This window comes from Galeopterus variegatus, unplaced genomic scaffold (assembly GCF_000696425.1).
Source record: "Galeopterus variegatus unplaced genomic scaffold, G_variegatus-3.0.2 Scaffold867, whole genome shotgun sequence".
NCBI lineage: Eukaryota > Metazoa > Chordata > Mammalia > Dermoptera > Cynocephalidae > Galeopterus > Galeopterus variegatus.
Genome location: NW_007726978.1, coordinates 256,957 through 275,689, shown reverse-complemented (window position 1 = coordinate 275,689; position 18,733 = coordinate 256,957). Strand labels below are relative to the sequence as shown.

The window sequence follows — 18,733 nt, the reverse complement described above, 5'->3', positions numbered from 1 at the left end:
TTATCTCACTTAAAAGACACATGAATTTAGGATGATTATTCTCCCACTTTATACGTAAAAAACAAACTTGGGCCAAAAAACTCAGCCACATAGTTTCTGCTTGTTTTTTGACAGACACAATCCTCAATCACCAAAAAGAGAAATGGCTGAGTAGATGGGAAATATTTATGAACTCAGAAAATGCAAATCAAAATGAGACTTTTAAAAACAGAACTTTTGGCAAAATCTGTTGTGTTCAGGAGGCCCATGCTACATGCCACTGCCTGCCAGCCAAAGTAAATATGTTTATCCAACCCTTCAAAGTCAACAGCTGTAATGTTCTCTTCAGAAGGTAGGATTTCACAGACAAGCTAAGCAATCATATATGTATTCATTTTCCAAATTCAAGCACAAATCTGAAATACCTCAAGTAAAGAAAGATATTTCCAATAAAATAAGAGGATAACTCAAAACTAATCTTTAGGCAGGCATAAATGACAATGTAATTTAGGAGAATATTAACATCAGGATAATCAAAAATTAAATATACTAAGGAAACAATGTACAAAAATCACATTTTAAATGAAGTGATAGTTGAACTCCACAATTTTCTCTGGAAAACTAATGTAAAAAGTTAATGAGTTTTATACCAGGAATTGTACTGTTTATGAACTATCTGCCAAATTTTACGTGGGTCTTTTTATTCTATGTATCTAAATGTTTTCAATTGGCATCAAATACATTTACTTCTTTTTTTTAAATCTGGTAAAGTACCATTTGATGAAGCCAACTTCCAGAACTAAACTTAAAACAACTCACCATACTAAACCCCCTCTATCATGGGTTAATAGACACCCCAAGAGCAGTTTAAAAAACCAGAAATACTTTGAAGCACCTGTATCTCACACAATTGGTCTCAAAAATGGCATCTGATATACTGAGTACAAAGATCATAACTTGATCTTTGTATTTAACATACTAATATCAAGCAACTGTAACTGTGAAACCACACAAAAAGCTATAGATTTTCAGATAACCAAAAAATAAATCACATCTTTCATCATTATATCATATATAATCTGCTTTACATGCACAGTAAGGGGAAACTTTACTTTTCTCTCTGTCTTCCTACAGGCAGCACTCACATGTGTTCTTGTATGTTGAGAAACACATCTTCAATGAGTAAAATATTCTTTGATACCACATTAGATAGATACACCCTGGGAAACTGTAATGTTTATATCCTTCAAGTTGCTCAGTGATGTAAAATTAGAGGACTTAGCAGAATGTCTTGGCACATAATAAATTATACACTGTTGATACCATCACCACCACTTAGGGAACTGAAGAATAATTTACTAATATAGTGGCTTTTTAAAGAAAATCAATCTACCTCCTCAAAAATTCCAGTATTTCTTTAAAAGGCCAAATTATAATGAAATCTGTGATAGTTCTACTAGTATATAGTAAGGTGGTTGTAGTATACTAAAAATTTCAAGGTTACTGGATAGTTTAGGAAGTCTTTGTTTTTTAGCTATACCCAAACTGAAGCTAAACTGAAAGGCAAATTATATGAAAATTCTCAAAGCAGGAAAACTATTTTCTATAGTAATATAAGATTCTATTTTTTAAATGGAAAAGTAATGATTAAGGAAGAATCCGTTTCTGTGTAACAAATATAAATGTGTCCATCTACCTGATAGGTATAAAAATATCAGTACAAGAAATATAGCTAAATCTAAGTATACTAAGCCAGAAGAGCAACATATTTCATTGAAAGTGTTTTACAATCAGAACAGTATGGTTTCCTATGTTTAAGATCTATTTATTATGTTATGTTTACAAGTAGCAAAGTCCCTCCATTTTTCCAGGTGAATATACATGAATACAAAAAGCTGTTGACTTCTACACTGCCCGCCCCCACCCCCATCCGATTTGGGTCAATAGGAAGTTGTGGCTTATACGCAGCCTCCTGGAGTAGCAATGGTTTCCTCTTTAACTGGGGCTTGAACTCTAACACTCTAATCAGTCATCCTCTTGCTGATTTCTTTTCTGTCAAAGGAAACCAAGAGAACATGAAAACAACACATTGTAATTGGGATATTTGTTCATCCAAGATCACTCTTTTTGTCATCAAGTACAATTTTCTAGAGGTCCTGGCAAAAGATGTGGTTGAAAATTACCATGGAAAAACATGCCCTAACTGATTCATTAGACTAGTTTACCACTTTGGCTCCTGTGCAAATTATCCTCAGACATTTGAATATTTTCTACTCGTTCTTCCATATGGAAAACACTCCTACACAGAAATACAAATATTCACATTTCCCTTGGAGTAACCATATCAGAGAACTGATCTTCTCTTAGACCTATAACAATATACATACTTTCTTCAAAGTAAATAATAATATAAAATTTTTTCAAGAAGCATGTACATCATAAAAACATTTTCTATCATTCTAATCAATAAATTATTCCTTCAGCTTACATTTCATATTCATTATAAAATAATCTAACTGGTAATTTTGTTCCTTTAATTCATAATCATCAAATAAAAGTCTAGGTGGTATAAGACTAAAATGAATTATTACAAAGCCAAGTTGCAAAACAATTTGAAAAGATGACCAGTATTCTAAATATGCATAAACTGTACCAGTTTAAGGAAGTCTATTAGTTTGTGAGCATCTTCCCCAGTAGAAAGGTCTACAAAGTCCTTGGGCAGTCGATAGCTTAGATAGGGGCTAGGCTGGACTGTCACCTCACTGTTGGTGCAACGGAAAGCTGGAGAATCCTTTACAAATGAAAAAAAAGAAAGTCCGTGAGGAATTTTTTTTTAGGTCTATTCTCCTAAGTAAAAAATATCCTAGCATAACAATTTCAACTCCATGTTCTCTTCTGTACTAGATAAGAAAATAAGATTCTAAAGTAAAGAAGGCACCAAGGCTTTGAAATAATCCTACATATTCACTAGAAAATCTGAAGAGTATCCCCATGGAGAAGTAGGCTGATCCCTAAATGCCACCAGAGTGCAACCATTCAGTGCCACAAGTGGGTTATGGATTATGGATCTCTTTAGCCACTGAGTGGGCCAGGGCCTGAGGCCAGTCATCTCTGACCTGGAGCAATCCCATATAATAGCCAGAATGCTTTATAAATATTATTTTTTTACAGGTGTGCAGTTGGGAAGTACTGTCTTACAGAAGAGTTAATAGTGAGAGCAAATGAGTGCTTTGAATTCCTTAACACTGTTGTACTTCTTATAGGTCATTTAATCTACTTGTGTATCTTTCACATCATCTATGTAAACCTGCAAATTCAGTATTGGGTTTAACGAGTCTTTGCATTCTTTAATGTACTTGCTTAGACTCTTGCATATAATATTTACATGTTTCCTTGTGCCAAAAAGGATTTCAGAGACGAAAAGCCTTGGGTTTGGACTTCCTGGGTGGCAGAAAGGTAGGTGAGGATGGATAGTGTCCAGCAGAAGGAGACAGGCTGGCAACTTGAATGGATCAGGACCACGGAGCCCTAGAAAGCAGGCCACATTTCATGATAGACACACAGACTGATCATCTGACAAACAGTTATGAAACACCTACTTTGTGCTGGACTTTGTTCTGGGTTGGGACATAAATTGGTAAATAAGTCTGGGAAATAGACAGTAAGCAAGCAAACAAATAAATTAGCAAGATCATTTTAGGTAGTAAAAAGTGTTAGTGTTATGGAAATAGAGAAACAGGGCACTATACTAGGAAGATGACAACGTAGACTACTTTAGAGGGATGGTCAGGTAAGACCTTGCTATGGGGGTGACATCTGGGCTGAGAAGTGACTAGGGTGAGAGAGCATCCTTGGGAGGGCGCAGGAGCAGAACTGTCTTGGAAGACAATGCAAATACGAGTGCAAAGACCTAAGGCCAGGTGGGCTTTGCAGCTTCGTGGAACACAGGGACGGTAGGTCTGTGTGGCCTGAGCCCGGGGGAGACAGGCAGGTGGTGATGCTGGGGAAGGAGGCAGCAGCCAGTTCCTGGTTCCCTTTTGTCATGCCCCCACTGCCAGTATTTAGAAGAAATAAACAGATAGATAAAGGATTTTCAGTCACAGTTAACCTTGTACAAACTGCTTCTGTCCAATAATTGTGTCCCTCATATTTAAAAATAACACCTGTGCTGGATAATTTACATTCTCCTTTCATGTCTCCCAGATTTAATGGCCCACTACTGTAAGATGCCAGCAGGGACAAAATTCCCCCATTCATTAATCTGACAAACATTAATTGTGCCTGACATTGTGCTAAGCCCTGCAGACCCATCGAGAACAAGAGAGACACACCACCCCTGTTCTCAGAAACTGGCAGTCTAACGCAGGACGTGGGCAAGTCAACAGGCAGCTTGGCAAGTGCCATTGTAGGGTAAATACTGATCTGACTCAGAGCTGGAGACACAGGGCCAGAGAGGGCCCAGGACAGAGCGATGATGAGAGGAAATGTTTCAGAGATGGGCAGAAGAAAAGATGCTCACAATAAAAGCACAGCAGCAACCAGGAAAGCAGGAAGAGCCCCAGGAGGACAGTGGGTGTCACAGAAGCAAGAACAAGAAAGAAGGTGATGTGTTCAAGTCCCACCAGGTGATGCAGGAGGAGGAAGACTGCATCGTTCACTGGTACTCGCAAGAAGCCACTAGAGGCCTTGCCAAGCGTGGGTTCTGGTGAGTGGCAGGCAGAAGCCAAAAGCAGAGGACTGAGGAGTGTGCAGGTGATACAGGTGAGAGGCAACAGGCAGCAGGAGGGACAACTGTCTAAGGAAGCTGGCTGTCATGAGGTGCAACTGCTGGGGGTTTACAAAAAGGACGTTAGGTGACGGCCTGAGGGAAACCAGGATGCTCCCACTTCTGTAAAAAGGGACAACTGTCTAAGGAAGCTGGCTGTCATGAGGTGCAACTGCTGGGGGTTTACAAAAAGCACGTTAGGTGACGGCCTGAGGGAAACCAGGATGCTCCCACTTCTGTAAAAGTGTGTGTGTGTGTGTGTGCGTGCGCGTGCACGTGTGCACAAAACAGAGAAGCCTGGAAGAATACTACTGAAGTGGTAATGATGGCTATTCCTAGGTAGTAGGGTTTCAAGTCCTGCTTCTTTCTAATTCTCTCTGTTTTCTTAAGTGACCACGTAAAACCAACAGTATTTTCGAAAAGATTAAACGATCACCAGATAATACTAAATGAAAAACTCTGGATACACAATTGCATATATAGCATACCCTCATTTACTTAAAAAGGTTTATGTGTATGTATAAATATATGTTATAGACCAAAATGTAAAAAGCAGCTCAAAAGGCAGTAGGATTGTAGGTGATTTTATATTTTTCTGTAAAAATGAGCATGCATTACTTTTACAGGCAGATTAAAGCAATACAAAGTTATTGCTTAAAGAAAGTTTAGCAGTGAAGGTGAAGAGAAAGGAGAGAGTAGCTGGGTGGAGAAATGGGGTGGAAGGTTTTGTTTTTTAAGATGAAAGATACCTGAACCCAGCTAAATCCTCATGGACAGGAGCTGGTAGAAAGGAAGAGAATGGAAAACTAGCACAAGGTATATGAAGAGCAGATGGAGAGGTTAGAGTTAGGAGGGGTGGGTGAATTTTCGGGATGGATGACAATTCAACTGAGTGAATTCTCATAAGTGGATTCTCTCTTCCCACGAAGGAGGAAATGAAATCATCTGAAGAAGGGAAGGGATGATGGGAGGGAAGACTTGAGGAGCATGGAAAAGGTGTGAACTAGCCACTGCAGATAATGCAAGAGAAAGGATAGTAGGGAAACTGGCCATAAAGCCAGAGGTCATGACTGCGATGACACCGCTCTGTGCTGTGGGCCTCGCTCTCCATCTGCGTGCACAGCAGAGGCAAGGTCAGAACAGACAGATGTGTGAACTGGCCCAGGGTTGAGATTCCTCCAGGTGGGGCGTGACAGAAGGAGCAGAGAGAAAGAAAAAGAACTAGAAAAAAATGTACCAGATGGTCACTATTTCTTTATATGAAGTAAAATGAATGAAACACAGTGTACACCCTTCGTGATCACCTCCATGGGCAAGTCACTATCAGTGAATCTATGCACTTCCCAGGGATCCTGGTCATTGCCTTTCCATGTGTCTAAAGAAGAAGCAAGCAACTACTCAGTGGATTAAAAACGGTTTCTTTAAGTCTTCTTTGAAAAGAGTCTTACCTGCTCCTGAGCATCTCCTTCACTAAAATCGCCTTTTAAGTTTTTCCCAGATATCAGTTCTTCCCAAGTAAACAGTAGTGAATCTGTGACTTCACCAAATGGATTAAAGTCAATTAGCCACACCTTCCCCTGTTATACACAGAGAAAAAATTAAGTATAAAATAAAAACAGAGTCTACATTCTGTCTTATTTGAATGATGTTCTCCATGTTATTTTCCCCAAAAGACAATATTAAAAATCTTACAACTTATTTCAAAAGATAGTTCCTCCAGGTCCCATCTGAGAAAGGGCCACCTGTCTAGGTAAAGTAGACAAAGTTCTAAAGGAAAAATCACCTCTGAAGGCAGAGAGGGGACTCAGGAAGGAAAAGCCCTGATGATGACATGTCTTCCAACTCCTGCCTCATGTCACATTAGAATCTTATGTCAAAAATCCAAGCAGTAAAAAGGAAAATGTCACAAACAGGTGCACCTGCCATGATATGACTGAACTGCTTCCCAGAGTGTCTTCAATGCTACTTTCAGGGCAACTTTCTGGGCAGAGGCAGGGAGGAGCTAGCAGCTCTCACAGCACCTTCTGATTCCTAAAAGGCTGCTGTGCAGGGGGGGTTTTTATTAACAAACTACAAGAAGTATGGAAATGCTCAGTTTTCTTTAAATATTAATGTCATATTTATTTTGTCTGTATGATAGAGCTTCATAGCATATAAAGGGGAGATGGAAAAAAATCAACCTTTGAAAGAAATTTCTACCTTTTTCTATTCTGAGAATCCAGCTGGGCAACCAGATGGACTCTAGCCTCAGGGAAAGAACACTTCTGACCTGGTCAGACTGCAGGTGGTTAGAGACAGGTGCACCAAGGAAGAAACTGGAGGGGCACTGACATAGCACCACTGGGCAATGTGTGCAGTCCTTCCCACAGAGTAAGGCCAATGCCTTTGCTCACAAAAATCTACGTGACTGTAGGAGATGAATGTTTCCTTGAAATTGTTATCTTGGTTCCTTTTGATTTTTCTCATTGAAACATTCACATGTTTGCACACCGTTTTGCTGTTAATAATTTTTCCTATAAATGTGTAGCTGTCATGTCTTGATCATACAATAAAAATTACATATGTCTATGGAACAAGACTGCTGAGCCAGCATTACTAATATCTAGCCCAGCTTCTCACCTGGGTGAAAGCAAAATTGGAAAATGAAACCTCTGATTAGGCTTGCTTCAAACATCAGAAACTTCCAGTAAGTGACAGAGAATTATTATGGGAAGTTTTCACCATGCTCCATTTGGGTGATTTTCTTATTGAATACAATCCCCAGGAGAAATCCTGCAAATGGCTCTTGCTGCCTGTGATGTTTCCTCATCTCAATTTGGCACCCACTTCTACATTCCTGGACTACAGGAAATCATATCAGCCTCCCATCAACTTCTTGGTATGGTGTCAGCTTTGTTTTGGGGGGGCTATTACTAAGATGTCTTTTATATACTGTATGTTATATTAACAAAATGGATATTTCCTACCCTCCAAACCCCTTCTACCTGACTTTTTATAAACGGTAAAACCATCTCATTATTAAAAGAAAAAACAACCATGGCACCTGTTAGTATAGAAATACTGAGCTCTATAAAGCAAAAATAAGCCACACTGCAAAAAACCAAAACATACTTAAAAACAAAAAAGAGTCACCACAATTAGCTGGCAGAGTTTGCTCTACAGTTCAGAATTAATCCTCTAATACAAAATAATAAAATAAAACTGGTTACAATCAGGCAGAAAACAAGGATTAGGATTTTACAGCTATTAACATGTTTTTCATGTGAAATCTCAGACAAAAAACATCCTGGCAAATTAATTCTGTTTTTAGGCAATCCATAAGAAAAGTGCAGTCATAACAGCGTTCCTTGTACCTACTAACTGACCATCCGCCTACCCAAATAAATTTCTGTGTGCCAGACACTGTGTTAGGCATTGGAGTATAAACATCAGTAACAAAGAAATCTATTCCTTCAAAGAGCTCAGCCTCTGTCAGGATGCCCCCCCTACCCCAAATCAGAACATAAAATGATCCAACAATTATAATACAGAGGGAAATCTGCTTTAACAGAGGCAAGAATAGGGTATTATGAGACTCCAGTGGGGTATTCCGAGAACCTGGCTAAATGTGCATGTTGAGGCTGAAGAAGCTTCCCACAGTAACTTGGAATGTGAAGGATAATAGTGATGATAATCCGGGTGGAAGAAGGAAAAGTAGATGATTTCAGAGAAAGCAGCAAGAACACTAAAACCTAACATGTGCAAAGGCCATGCGATGACGGCCCCATTCCAGGAAAGGATATTTCGGCTAGAGTATAAAACACATGAGGGCTCCAGAGACATAGTGGGCTAAGGTAACTTTAAACACTTCCTGTTCCCAACAGGATGAAATTCACATTAAAATAATCCTTTTAAATATACAAATGAGATTTACAAGAAGAAAGGCTAATTCACAGGAGTCAGAAATGAAGAGGATCCTGAAAAGCAGAGCTAGGTGTACAAACATGCTGTGGGAAACCTTAGAAGGGTTTTCCTCCTGGGAACCCAAGGGCATGGGTTTTAACATGCACAGAGGACGAGGAGACTGGCCATGAGGAAGGGAATCAGAACTAAGAAGTGAACTTCAGAGGGCTGCAACCTCAGTAAAGGGAGTATAAGGAAAAAATCCTAAAGACTGGAATAGGAGGCAACGAAGTTGTCCTTCTGTGACTGGGTTCTGGGGAGCATGGTAGAAGCAAATGAAATATGTGAAATTTAAGATCTTTGAGATTCTCACAAATAAAAAATATAAGTTCACTAAAGATGAACTCAAAGTAAAAATAAATGAATTGATTTACAAAACCAAAGGGAAACAAACAACATGAATAAAAGTCTGCAACTACAACAAGCTCCGGGAACTTGGGAAAGTCATCATCAATCTGAAGGACAATATAAAATAAAGATATTGGGCCGGCCCGGTGGCGCACTGCTACAGTGCGCTGGTTGGGAGCGCGGGAGCGCTCCCACCGAGGGTTCGGATCCCACATACAGACCGGTTCCCGCTCACTGGCTGAGCGAGGTGCAGGCGCAACATCGAGGGTTGCGATCCCGTTGCTGGTCTCGGTCCAGTACGGGCGCGACACTGAGGGTTGTGATCCGTTGCCGGACACAAAAAAAGACAAAAAAAAATAAAATAAAATAAAATAAAGATATTGGCTTCGCGACACTGAGGGTTGCGATCCGTTGCCGGACACAAAAAAAGACAAAAAAAAAAAAAATAAAATAAAATAAAGATATTGGCATAAGTTCTTGGTGAGATGCTTGCAGGAAAATATTATAATTAGATCAGAGAGATTTTTTAAAAAGTACATTTTTAATCTATGAGTTCGTTAAGGACAGGGCCCATGTCTTGGTCATCTCAGCATCACTAGCACCTATCTTGATTCCTGGCATGACCATAATAATTGTTTATCAAGTAAATGGTGTTGGTGTATTGATAAGACTTGAATTGATGTCATATAAGTAGTGGGAAAGCAATGAAGGATTTTTTAGCTTAGAGAAAAGAAGACTGAAGGAGAGGGAAGGAAAAGTAAAGCTAGGAGGATAGCACAAAATGTGCCTGTGGTAACTGTGGACGATTGTAGGTGGTTGTTAAGACCACTTCCCTCCACTAAGAAATGGTACTGTATTTTCCAACCCTTGAATCTAGGCAGAATCTGTGCCACTTCAACTAAGAGAATAGAGAGTAAGTGATACTAGGCCCAGTCTTCAAGAAAACTGGCAGCTTCCACTTCCTCTTTCTTGGAACCCATCCACCATGTTATAAGGAAGCCCAAGCAGCTACAAGGACAGGCCCACCTGAGGCAGAATTGAGGCACCTGGCCATCAAACCAAAAAAAAACTAGAAATTGAAATTGTACTGAAATATCACTTCTCTACCAAAATCACCCAAAGAACCCTAAGTTTGCCCATGCAGTCTGTTGGCAAACTTTGAGGAAACACATAGGAACTGTCATACATTCTTGGTGGGATTTTCTGGCATAACTTCTATGGAGGTTAACTCACAATACCAACCAAAATTAAAACACATTTAACCTTTTGAGCCAGCAATCCCACTTCTAGGAATTCAACCTGTAGATATACCTGCACATGTATGAAAGGATGTGTGTCCAGGATTATTCATCACAGCACAGGTTGCAAAAGACTGTAAACAACCCATGTGTTCATTGACAGGGAAGTGGTTAAACAAACTCCATAGTATATCTGCATAATGAAATACTATGCCATTGTAAGAAACTCGAAAGCTCTGCAAGAGATACCATCTTTTAAAAAGCAAGGTGCAGAGTGTATATCATATGCTAACTCCCGCATTAAAAAGATGGAAAAAAATTGGCTTATTGCTTTATTTTGCCTCAAGAAATGCTGAAAGGATACATAAGAAATTATCAAAGTGCACCTGTAGGAGTGCAGAGGGACAGGGACTACAGTGAGACTTCCTACACATATTTTCACATTGACTTGATTTTCAAACAATGTGAATGTGTTATCAATTAAAAATTTAAACATGACTCAGTAGGTTTTACAGAGAGTAGGTGCCAGGGGCTACAGTACTGGGAGGGTCATGAGGGCATTCTGGAGAGTGATGGAGCAGTTCTACATCTTCATTGTGGTGATGGTTATAGGACTGGATGTGTTTGTCCAAACTCAGAACTCTACAGTAAAAAGGATGAATTTTACTCTATGTACATCACATTGCAAAAAATATGACCCCTCCAAAATCAGTAGTTTTCAGTAATTTAAAAATATAAAAGAAATCAAAACTCAAAGATACACTATTAAAAAAAAAAAAAAAGAACAGGCAGATCTGAAAAGGAATTAAATAGAATCTTAAAATGAAAAACTACAGTTGATAAAATTTAAAGCTTAATCGATAGGTTAAATGTATCTGATCAGACATAGCTGAAGGAGAACTGGTAAACTAGAAGATATATCTGAGAAAATTATACAACACAGGACAGAGAAAGAGGCTGAAAATGAGAAGTTAAGAGAAATGGAGAAAAAGTGAGAAGCTCTAACATACCCCTAACAAGAGTTCAAAAGGACAGAAGAGAGAAAAGAAAGGGGAAATGTTTTAAAAGATAACAGCTGAGAACTTTCCTCATTCCACAAAGGGAAAAAACTCTTACAGACTTAAAAAGCATGACCAAAAAGACCAAAAAACAAAAAAAGACAAAAAAGAAGGAATGCAAAGCAAAGCCAGACGACAGTGGAACAGCATCTTCAAAGTGCTGAGTCAACAGAACTGGTCACCCAAAAATTCTATACCCAGCTAAGCCTGTCACTCAAGCATGAAAGCTAAACAACACCCCTTTCAGCCAATGGCTGAGGAAACTACTAAAGGATACACTACGAGAAAGAAACTGGATCCACAAAGAAGTGAGAGGCAAGAAGCACTGGTGAACAAAGAAATTGAATAGTGACAATAATGACTAACTTAGGGGGTGTAAAAACAAGGTGGAAATAAAAATCAGAAATCAGATGTAAGACAAAGGTGGGTAGTTCCTTACCAGTATTCTAAGGTCTTTACATCATGAGGGCAATAGGAAGTGAAATTAACTTCAGAGTTTATTAAATATCCATATTAAGATTTAATGGTAACTAACAAAATAACAGGAGTTAAAAACAAAACTTCAAAATCATTTGGGGGTTGGGGAAGTGGGGCAGGTTGGAAACAATAAGGAAAATCTAGTCATCTAAATATGAGGGAAAAAAAACCAAAAAAACAAGGAAAAGCAAATAGAAAACTCAAAATAAGACAGTTGAAAACATTCAAATATCAAATACAATAAATGTAAACTAAACTCACCAGTTAAAACCAAAAATCGTCAGTGATTAAAAAAACAGAACCCAGCAATATACTATTTACAAGATTCATGCACACACCTAAAACATAACTAAAAATAAAAGGATGAAAAAGGTAAATTCTAAGATTAAAAAAAAACACCTATAATAATACTACTATCAGACAAAATACACTTTAATACAAAACACACAAGAGCATTATATTAGGGATAAAGAGGGTCCCTACCTAATCATGAGAATTCACTGGGAAAATGACACCATTCCGAACTAGCATTTGTCTAAGAACGTAACTTCAAAGTATATAACACAAAAACTGACAGAATTAGAAAGCAGGAGATTTTAACATACCTTGCTCAATAACAGATAAAGTAGACAAAAAATTAGAAAAGATATAGATTTTTTTCATGGTTTTTAAAGTTGTTTTTTTTTAAAAAAAAAAAAAAACATTTTAATGTGAAAGTTCAAACATACCCAAAAGTAGACAAATAGTATAAAGAACCCCATGTACCTACCACTTAACAGTTACCAATTCATGGCCAATCTTGATTCATCTTATTCTCATAATAAGAGCCCACCACAGCAAACAGTCAAATAATTAGCCTTAGAAGAGCCATTTTATAGAACACAGCTTTAAGCAGAATGCTAGCCATAAAGAAGTCTTTTTGTAACTTTGGTTCACAGCAATAGCTCATACAAAAATGCTATAACACTTAGAAAAGCAAGATAATAAGAGCTAATCAGTAACTTGCAGAACTAACCATAATTCCTTTGAAGTCTCAGCTGTCTGGGAAAATTGTTTGCCAGACAATGCCCATGTCCCAAGGATGAGTTGAAGAGTTTACAAGACTGACCATGAGATAACAAAAGCCCAGAGTCTTCAAGATTACAGGTAGCAGCCTCCTGACGGGAATAACCTCCCCACTTTGTTTCCCACACTTCTCCCTTTAAAAAACCTTGCTGATGCTCCTGAGCCTTTGAGGCAGTTTTAGTCTTTCTCCTCAGGTGCCTGATAATAAAGCTTCCAAACCTTGCATCAACACTGGACTGTCAGGTCTTTCATTTCTAGCAAAAGGGTGGCTGAACTTGGTACCTGTAACACCATCCCGTCTCCCAAAACCTTTATTATTTTGAAGGAATCCTTAGACATCATTTCATCTGTATGATATAGAAGACTTTAACAACACTACCAACAAGCTTAACCTGAAGACATCTACAAAATACTTCACACTTGAAATACTGTACTTTCTTTTTCAATCATACATAAGACCAAGTGTATTATGATCACTTAAGGAGCTTCTTAAAATACATATTTCAAGGCCACATCCCAGACCTACTGAATGGGTGGGCCACTGCTTTGATAGGTTAGAATCTACCAACACCAAGTCTACTTGCCTAGTCACCGTAAGAAATTAGACGTATCAAAGTGTTGCCAAGTCCAAACACACATCAGTTATATTTCATGTAAGAAACTACCACAAAAGAAGAGTTAGCTTTCCACAAGAATAGCCAAGAAATTATATATTCAAGAAAGTACCTAACATACTCTAATACGAGTGCCATTGAGCAAGTGCAAATGAGTTTTACACCATGATTTAGAACTCTTAGAAACTGGCATGTTTCCCACTTTTAAAAATGCAAATAGTTTCAGTTCTGTAAGACTGCATGTACTTATGTACATGTCCAACTTCACTTAAGACATTCTTAACTCTTTTACTAAATTAAACATTTGCACCTGTCAGTTCCACTAAATTATGGCAAATCAGGACATTTGCCACATATATATATATTGAGAGACCTTGGCAAATTCCAACATTTTTCAAATGCCACTGTATAATTGCCTCAGTTTTAGTACCTGTAAAATATGGGCAAATAATATATACCTCACAAAATTACATGGATTAAGTGAGATATCAAATTAAATGAATAAAGCCCTTCTGAGTAATGAGCATATTCAGGGAAATGGGGGATAAACTCCTCCAAGGTTGGAGTTTACCTTGTTTGAAGCTTCTTGTTAGAAGTGCACATTATAGGCACTCAATTAATGTTGGCTGCACGAATGATTTGGCTTGGCCCATGTCCATCGGTTAGAAGCAGAGCCGGAGCTAGAGTCGTGGACTCCTCTTGTTAGATCAGGTTCCTATCCATTCCATCACACTGGCTTCCCATCCTTCTCTAAGGATTATTTCCACACAGTTGAAACTTTGCCAAGTGACATCCTTCTTCTTTGCCAAATGTCAGTTTATAGCCCCTTTCTCTCTCTCTCATTTTTTTTGTGATTGGTTGGTATGGGGATCTGAACCCTTGACCTTGGTGTTATAACTCTGTGCTCTAACCAACTGATCTAACCAGCCAGCATTTCTAACTCAATAGATATCATCATCCTTGAAGACAGAAAGATGTCTTTTTACTTAACAGAGTTAAGTAAATAGTTATTTGGGGACAGGACCATATGGGCCATATCCTTTTGTCCAAAAAATGATTCAAAGGTACAACATGCCTCACTATGATGAGGCTGATCCGATCATGGAAAGGGAATGAGAAATACTCTCTTGGTGTGTGAGTAACATATTGGAAAACACACCTACTATCTACTTAAGAGATAAGTCAAAAAGCAGTAATCACAGGACAACATTTAGTGACTTAAACTTCTTTGAAAAGATTACATGTCTTGCCCAGTGAAATCTCTGCTGTAGGAATTCTTTATTAAGGCAGGTTTTTGTTTTCTTTTTCACTACAGAAGTTTTTGCCACTTTTAAAGCATAAATTTAAACTTTAAATTTAAAGAATAAATGTAGACTACTCTAATCCTCATCTTCAATCTAAACGTGACTCAAATCATGCTAAGAATCTTTTAATTGACTAAAAATAATTATCTGAATATCAAATGACAAATCCCTGGCCATATTTAAGTATGCAAACTTTACTATTTTAAGCAGGCCCAGATCTTAGACAAAAACGTAAAGTAGGAGGCAAAATGGCCATTTACCCACTTGTTAAATTAGTAATCCCTAAGACTGTGGCACATAATTATTTAAGATATGATGTTTCCTAATGTCAGGTATATTTTAAGGGGAGACTGTGACCATTGTGAATTTCAAACATCTTAGTTTGAGAAAATATTTTTTGAGCAGTAGATCTTTCACACACATAATGGCTGTGTACACTGCTTGTTTGTAAGCCCTGCCCTGATTTTAAAGCATATCAAGTATAGTTTTTACTTACCCTACTGTCTCTATATATATCGAATACAACTGTAAAGGAGAAAAAAACTTGAAGTTATTAATGAACTGATATTTTCATGATCTAAGTCTCCTTTTGAAAATAAAAGTGCAATTTATTACTAGTTAATCAAACAGCAGAATATAATTGACCTCGAAGACTCAATGCTTCTAAATCTCAAAACTTCAAATATAAAAAGGCATCCTGCAATGTTTTATTTACATCACTTTGCTTTCCTTTTCTCTATTTCCAACATTAATCTCTTATATTTAAAAATTCAAACCAAACATCAACATCATCTCAACTAGTTCACCACTATAAACTGGTTATAAGGGAATGAAGGAAGCTGCCACTGAGGAAAGTACTAGTGAAAGGAGCATCAGTCACTTATTTTGAAATAAAATGAGTAAAATTTGTAATAATAAAGCATAAAATCTAACTATGCTTATGGCATGATCCATCTTTTTAAAAATCAAATCTATCAAGATTCCAGTCTTGGCTAGCAGAGAAAATGTAAATCATAACATATAATTTTAAGATGTATGAAAACTCTCTCACATAATATTCTTTCAATTCCTAAAAACAACCCACAGTTGTTTACTTTGTAATTGGTGCTGTGTTTGATCATTCAAGCAAAGAAGCTAGAAATGTAGGACTATGTTCTCTGTAGATAAACCCTTTGAAGTAGAAGGGTACTTCCAAAAGGTTGTGGAAAGATTGGTATTAGGTTAATCCTATTTTTCCATGAACTTTTTGAAATATCTCATACACAATCAAACATCTAAAACAACAGGAGAGAGAACTGTCTTGGTATTAAAAATGGGTTCTAATTAAATGAGGTGAAATTAACACGCAAACCATCAGCAATACCAAATAGTATTACAGTAAAAAGCTTATATAACAGTATTTTAAATCCAGTTTTTAAAATATGCACCACAGTGAAATAAGGTTCAGTAATATTATGTATTTCATTTCATTGGGTTAATAAAAAATACTCACAGTCTTCATCTAAGAATTTATACTGTATGTGTTTCCTGAAAAAGTCTTGTATGCCTCTGCAAATTTCTTCCTTTTGTTTAGAAATATGATCATAGTATTGTGTGTAGTCCCTTTGAGAAATACCTGATGAGAAAAATATTTTACATTCTGCTATTATACAATATTCTTTTCAAAAACACCAGCATATGATTTAAACTTTTTTTTTGAGAGAACCATGAAAGCAGATCAGCAGACCGGTCTGATGAATACTACATTACACATTATTTAACCTTTATTTCTGTTATTGGGCATGTTTCACTAATTTCTGTTACTGGGCAGCTGTACAGATTCACATGGATAGTCAAATTGTAAAGTTCATGTTGCCATGCATTCTTACTTTTGCAGTTATTTTCATTTAGTACAATGGAAAAAATTCAAAGTCATAAAAAGACCTGTTATCTAATAAATAAAAGAAGCAATTTTAAACCTGTAAGCATAATCAATTGCTGCTACTTTGATTTTTCCAAGGAAGCCTCTAAAAATTGGTATTCTCTTCCTCTTTCTTTGGGAAAATTTAAAATATCCCTCATCACATGCCTGCCATTTTCATATTGTACTTCATAGAATGTGCACTCTATTTTTCTTGTTCATACATGCTACTCTGCCTTCACAAGCCTGATCTTTCAAGCCATGGAAAAGTAAACATTACTTTTTCCAAAGAGACTTGCTTATATTATTCCAAATACATTAAAGGGACTATTATACAAACTCCCTCAATTTGCTCCAGTCCTAGGAAAAAGGTCTCTGCTCTGAAGTAAGGGCTTCCAATTCCTTGATTAAGGAATTTGATACGTGCTGCTATGACTGACTTCATTAGCATACTTATACTGAAGTTTTTTTCAGGAATATTTAACAATACAATAAATTCAAACATCCTGAGTTTCTTTTAGTTAGGTTAATAAATTTCAACATCACATTCAATGAATAAATTGTGTTCATTTGATTCTATTCAAATTACACTTTTCTTGGTTGAAGACAAATTTTACTTCATGGAAAACATGCATAGATAAAAAAGAACAAATTATCTTTAATATTTAACTTGAATAAATCATAGCAACCTGAGAGGAAAGAAAATGGGTGACTTTTAGAGTAATTTGTCCACATATTTTCTCTTGCTAGAGTAATAAACAGTGCCCCAATAACAGAAATAAACATTCAAAACATGGCTTTCTATTTTGCCTAAAATAAGCAATCTATTGTTAGTAACACTTAGGAAAGTCTCAAACAGAAAGCTGGTAATATTACACATATTCTAAATCAGGAATGGTAATGGCCATCACTTTCACCTCTGGAATCCAGAAAGACATGATTAATTTACAATACCTTTTCTTTGTGGAAACTGAATATGGGCTCAGGATCCTTATCAACACAGCATTATAGAGAGTCAGAGCCAACTGGTGGAAACTGAGATTTAAACTGATCTACATCCCTGTCCTAATTACTAGAAACTTACTTCCATCAAAAGCTTGTCTTTTTTTAAAGATCACTTTAAAGATTTTCAAGGGTAAAAAAAAGCTCACCAATAAGCTTATTTTCCTTGACAAAACATCGGAACTCAGCCCCAGGAATTAATTCACACCATTTTCGGAGAACAAGCTGTAGACAAAGGAAAAAATGTAACAGGACTATGTAATAAGATCTAATAGACAATTTTATGCCAAGAGTGTATCTTAATTGCCATTATCAAATGGTTTTAAAAAAAATGAGGCCTCATAAAACATTCTTGACATAAGATGTAGGGAACAGAGTTGTGATCTATTATTCTAATAAGCAGGGAAAATTGTGCTAAAATTCTCCATGACAGAATGCACCTTTGTCACTCCTCATTTACCGTTTTGAGAATTCTGACGTAATTCACAACACCAAAGGTGACTACATCAAATCTTATTACCATTGTGCTACAAGGTGCCCTGTAATTCACATGTTCTGTACCCCTTTAGGAATATCAAAAAATAAAATAATTTCAATGTTATTGACATTAAGCACCACTCTATAATCCTTACTCTGATATAATTATTATTAAGGTTTATCACAAAAAATCACCATAACCCTTTCCATGATTTTCTCATTATTTAAAAGCAAACCAATTCTATCAGTAGCCCAGGTCATAAATAGGTCTTTTATTACTGTAATTAATAATTATTTAATATATAAACTGTCAAGTACTATCGAATTACTGCAAATTTAGAAATAGAACAGTTGACAAATGTATGCTTCTCTTTGTGTTTTTAAAATGTTCTTTGGAGACAACCAGTCCTGTTATGCTGCAGCATTAACTGATAATAAACGGCGAACACACCCACCCTCCCTATCCTGCACACACCTCTTTGCCCTTCAAGACCTGTGAGATGGAACTTGAAGTACTCTAGGTTAAAAACAATCAGATTCAGATGAGTGGAGAGTATAAAGGTT

General features: G+C 37.0%; 1 protein-coding gene across 1 annotated transcript in view; it reads right to left on the bottom strand.

Moving 5' to 3' along the window:
• Positions 1-803: 803 nt before the first annotated feature.
• CDC123 (cell division cycle 123) overlaps positions 804-18,733 on the bottom strand; it is a 52,475-nt gene continuing 34,545 nt past the window's right edge. Inside the window, exons 8-13 of the mRNA XM_008573037.1 lie at positions 17,842-17,917; positions 16,283-16,405; positions 15,287-15,315; positions 6,193-6,321; positions 2,633-2,770; positions 804-2,031 (exon numbers count right to left, since the gene is read on the bottom strand). Of these exons, the coding sequence (XP_008571259.1) occupies positions 2,005-2,031; positions 2,633-2,770; positions 6,193-6,321; positions 15,287-15,315; positions 16,283-16,405; positions 17,842-17,917 (522 nt within the window). The 3' untranslated portion in view covers positions 804-2,004. The remainder of the gene's footprint in view (positions 2,032-2,632; positions 2,771-6,192; positions 6,322-15,286; positions 15,316-16,282; positions 16,406-17,841; positions 17,918-18,733) is intronic.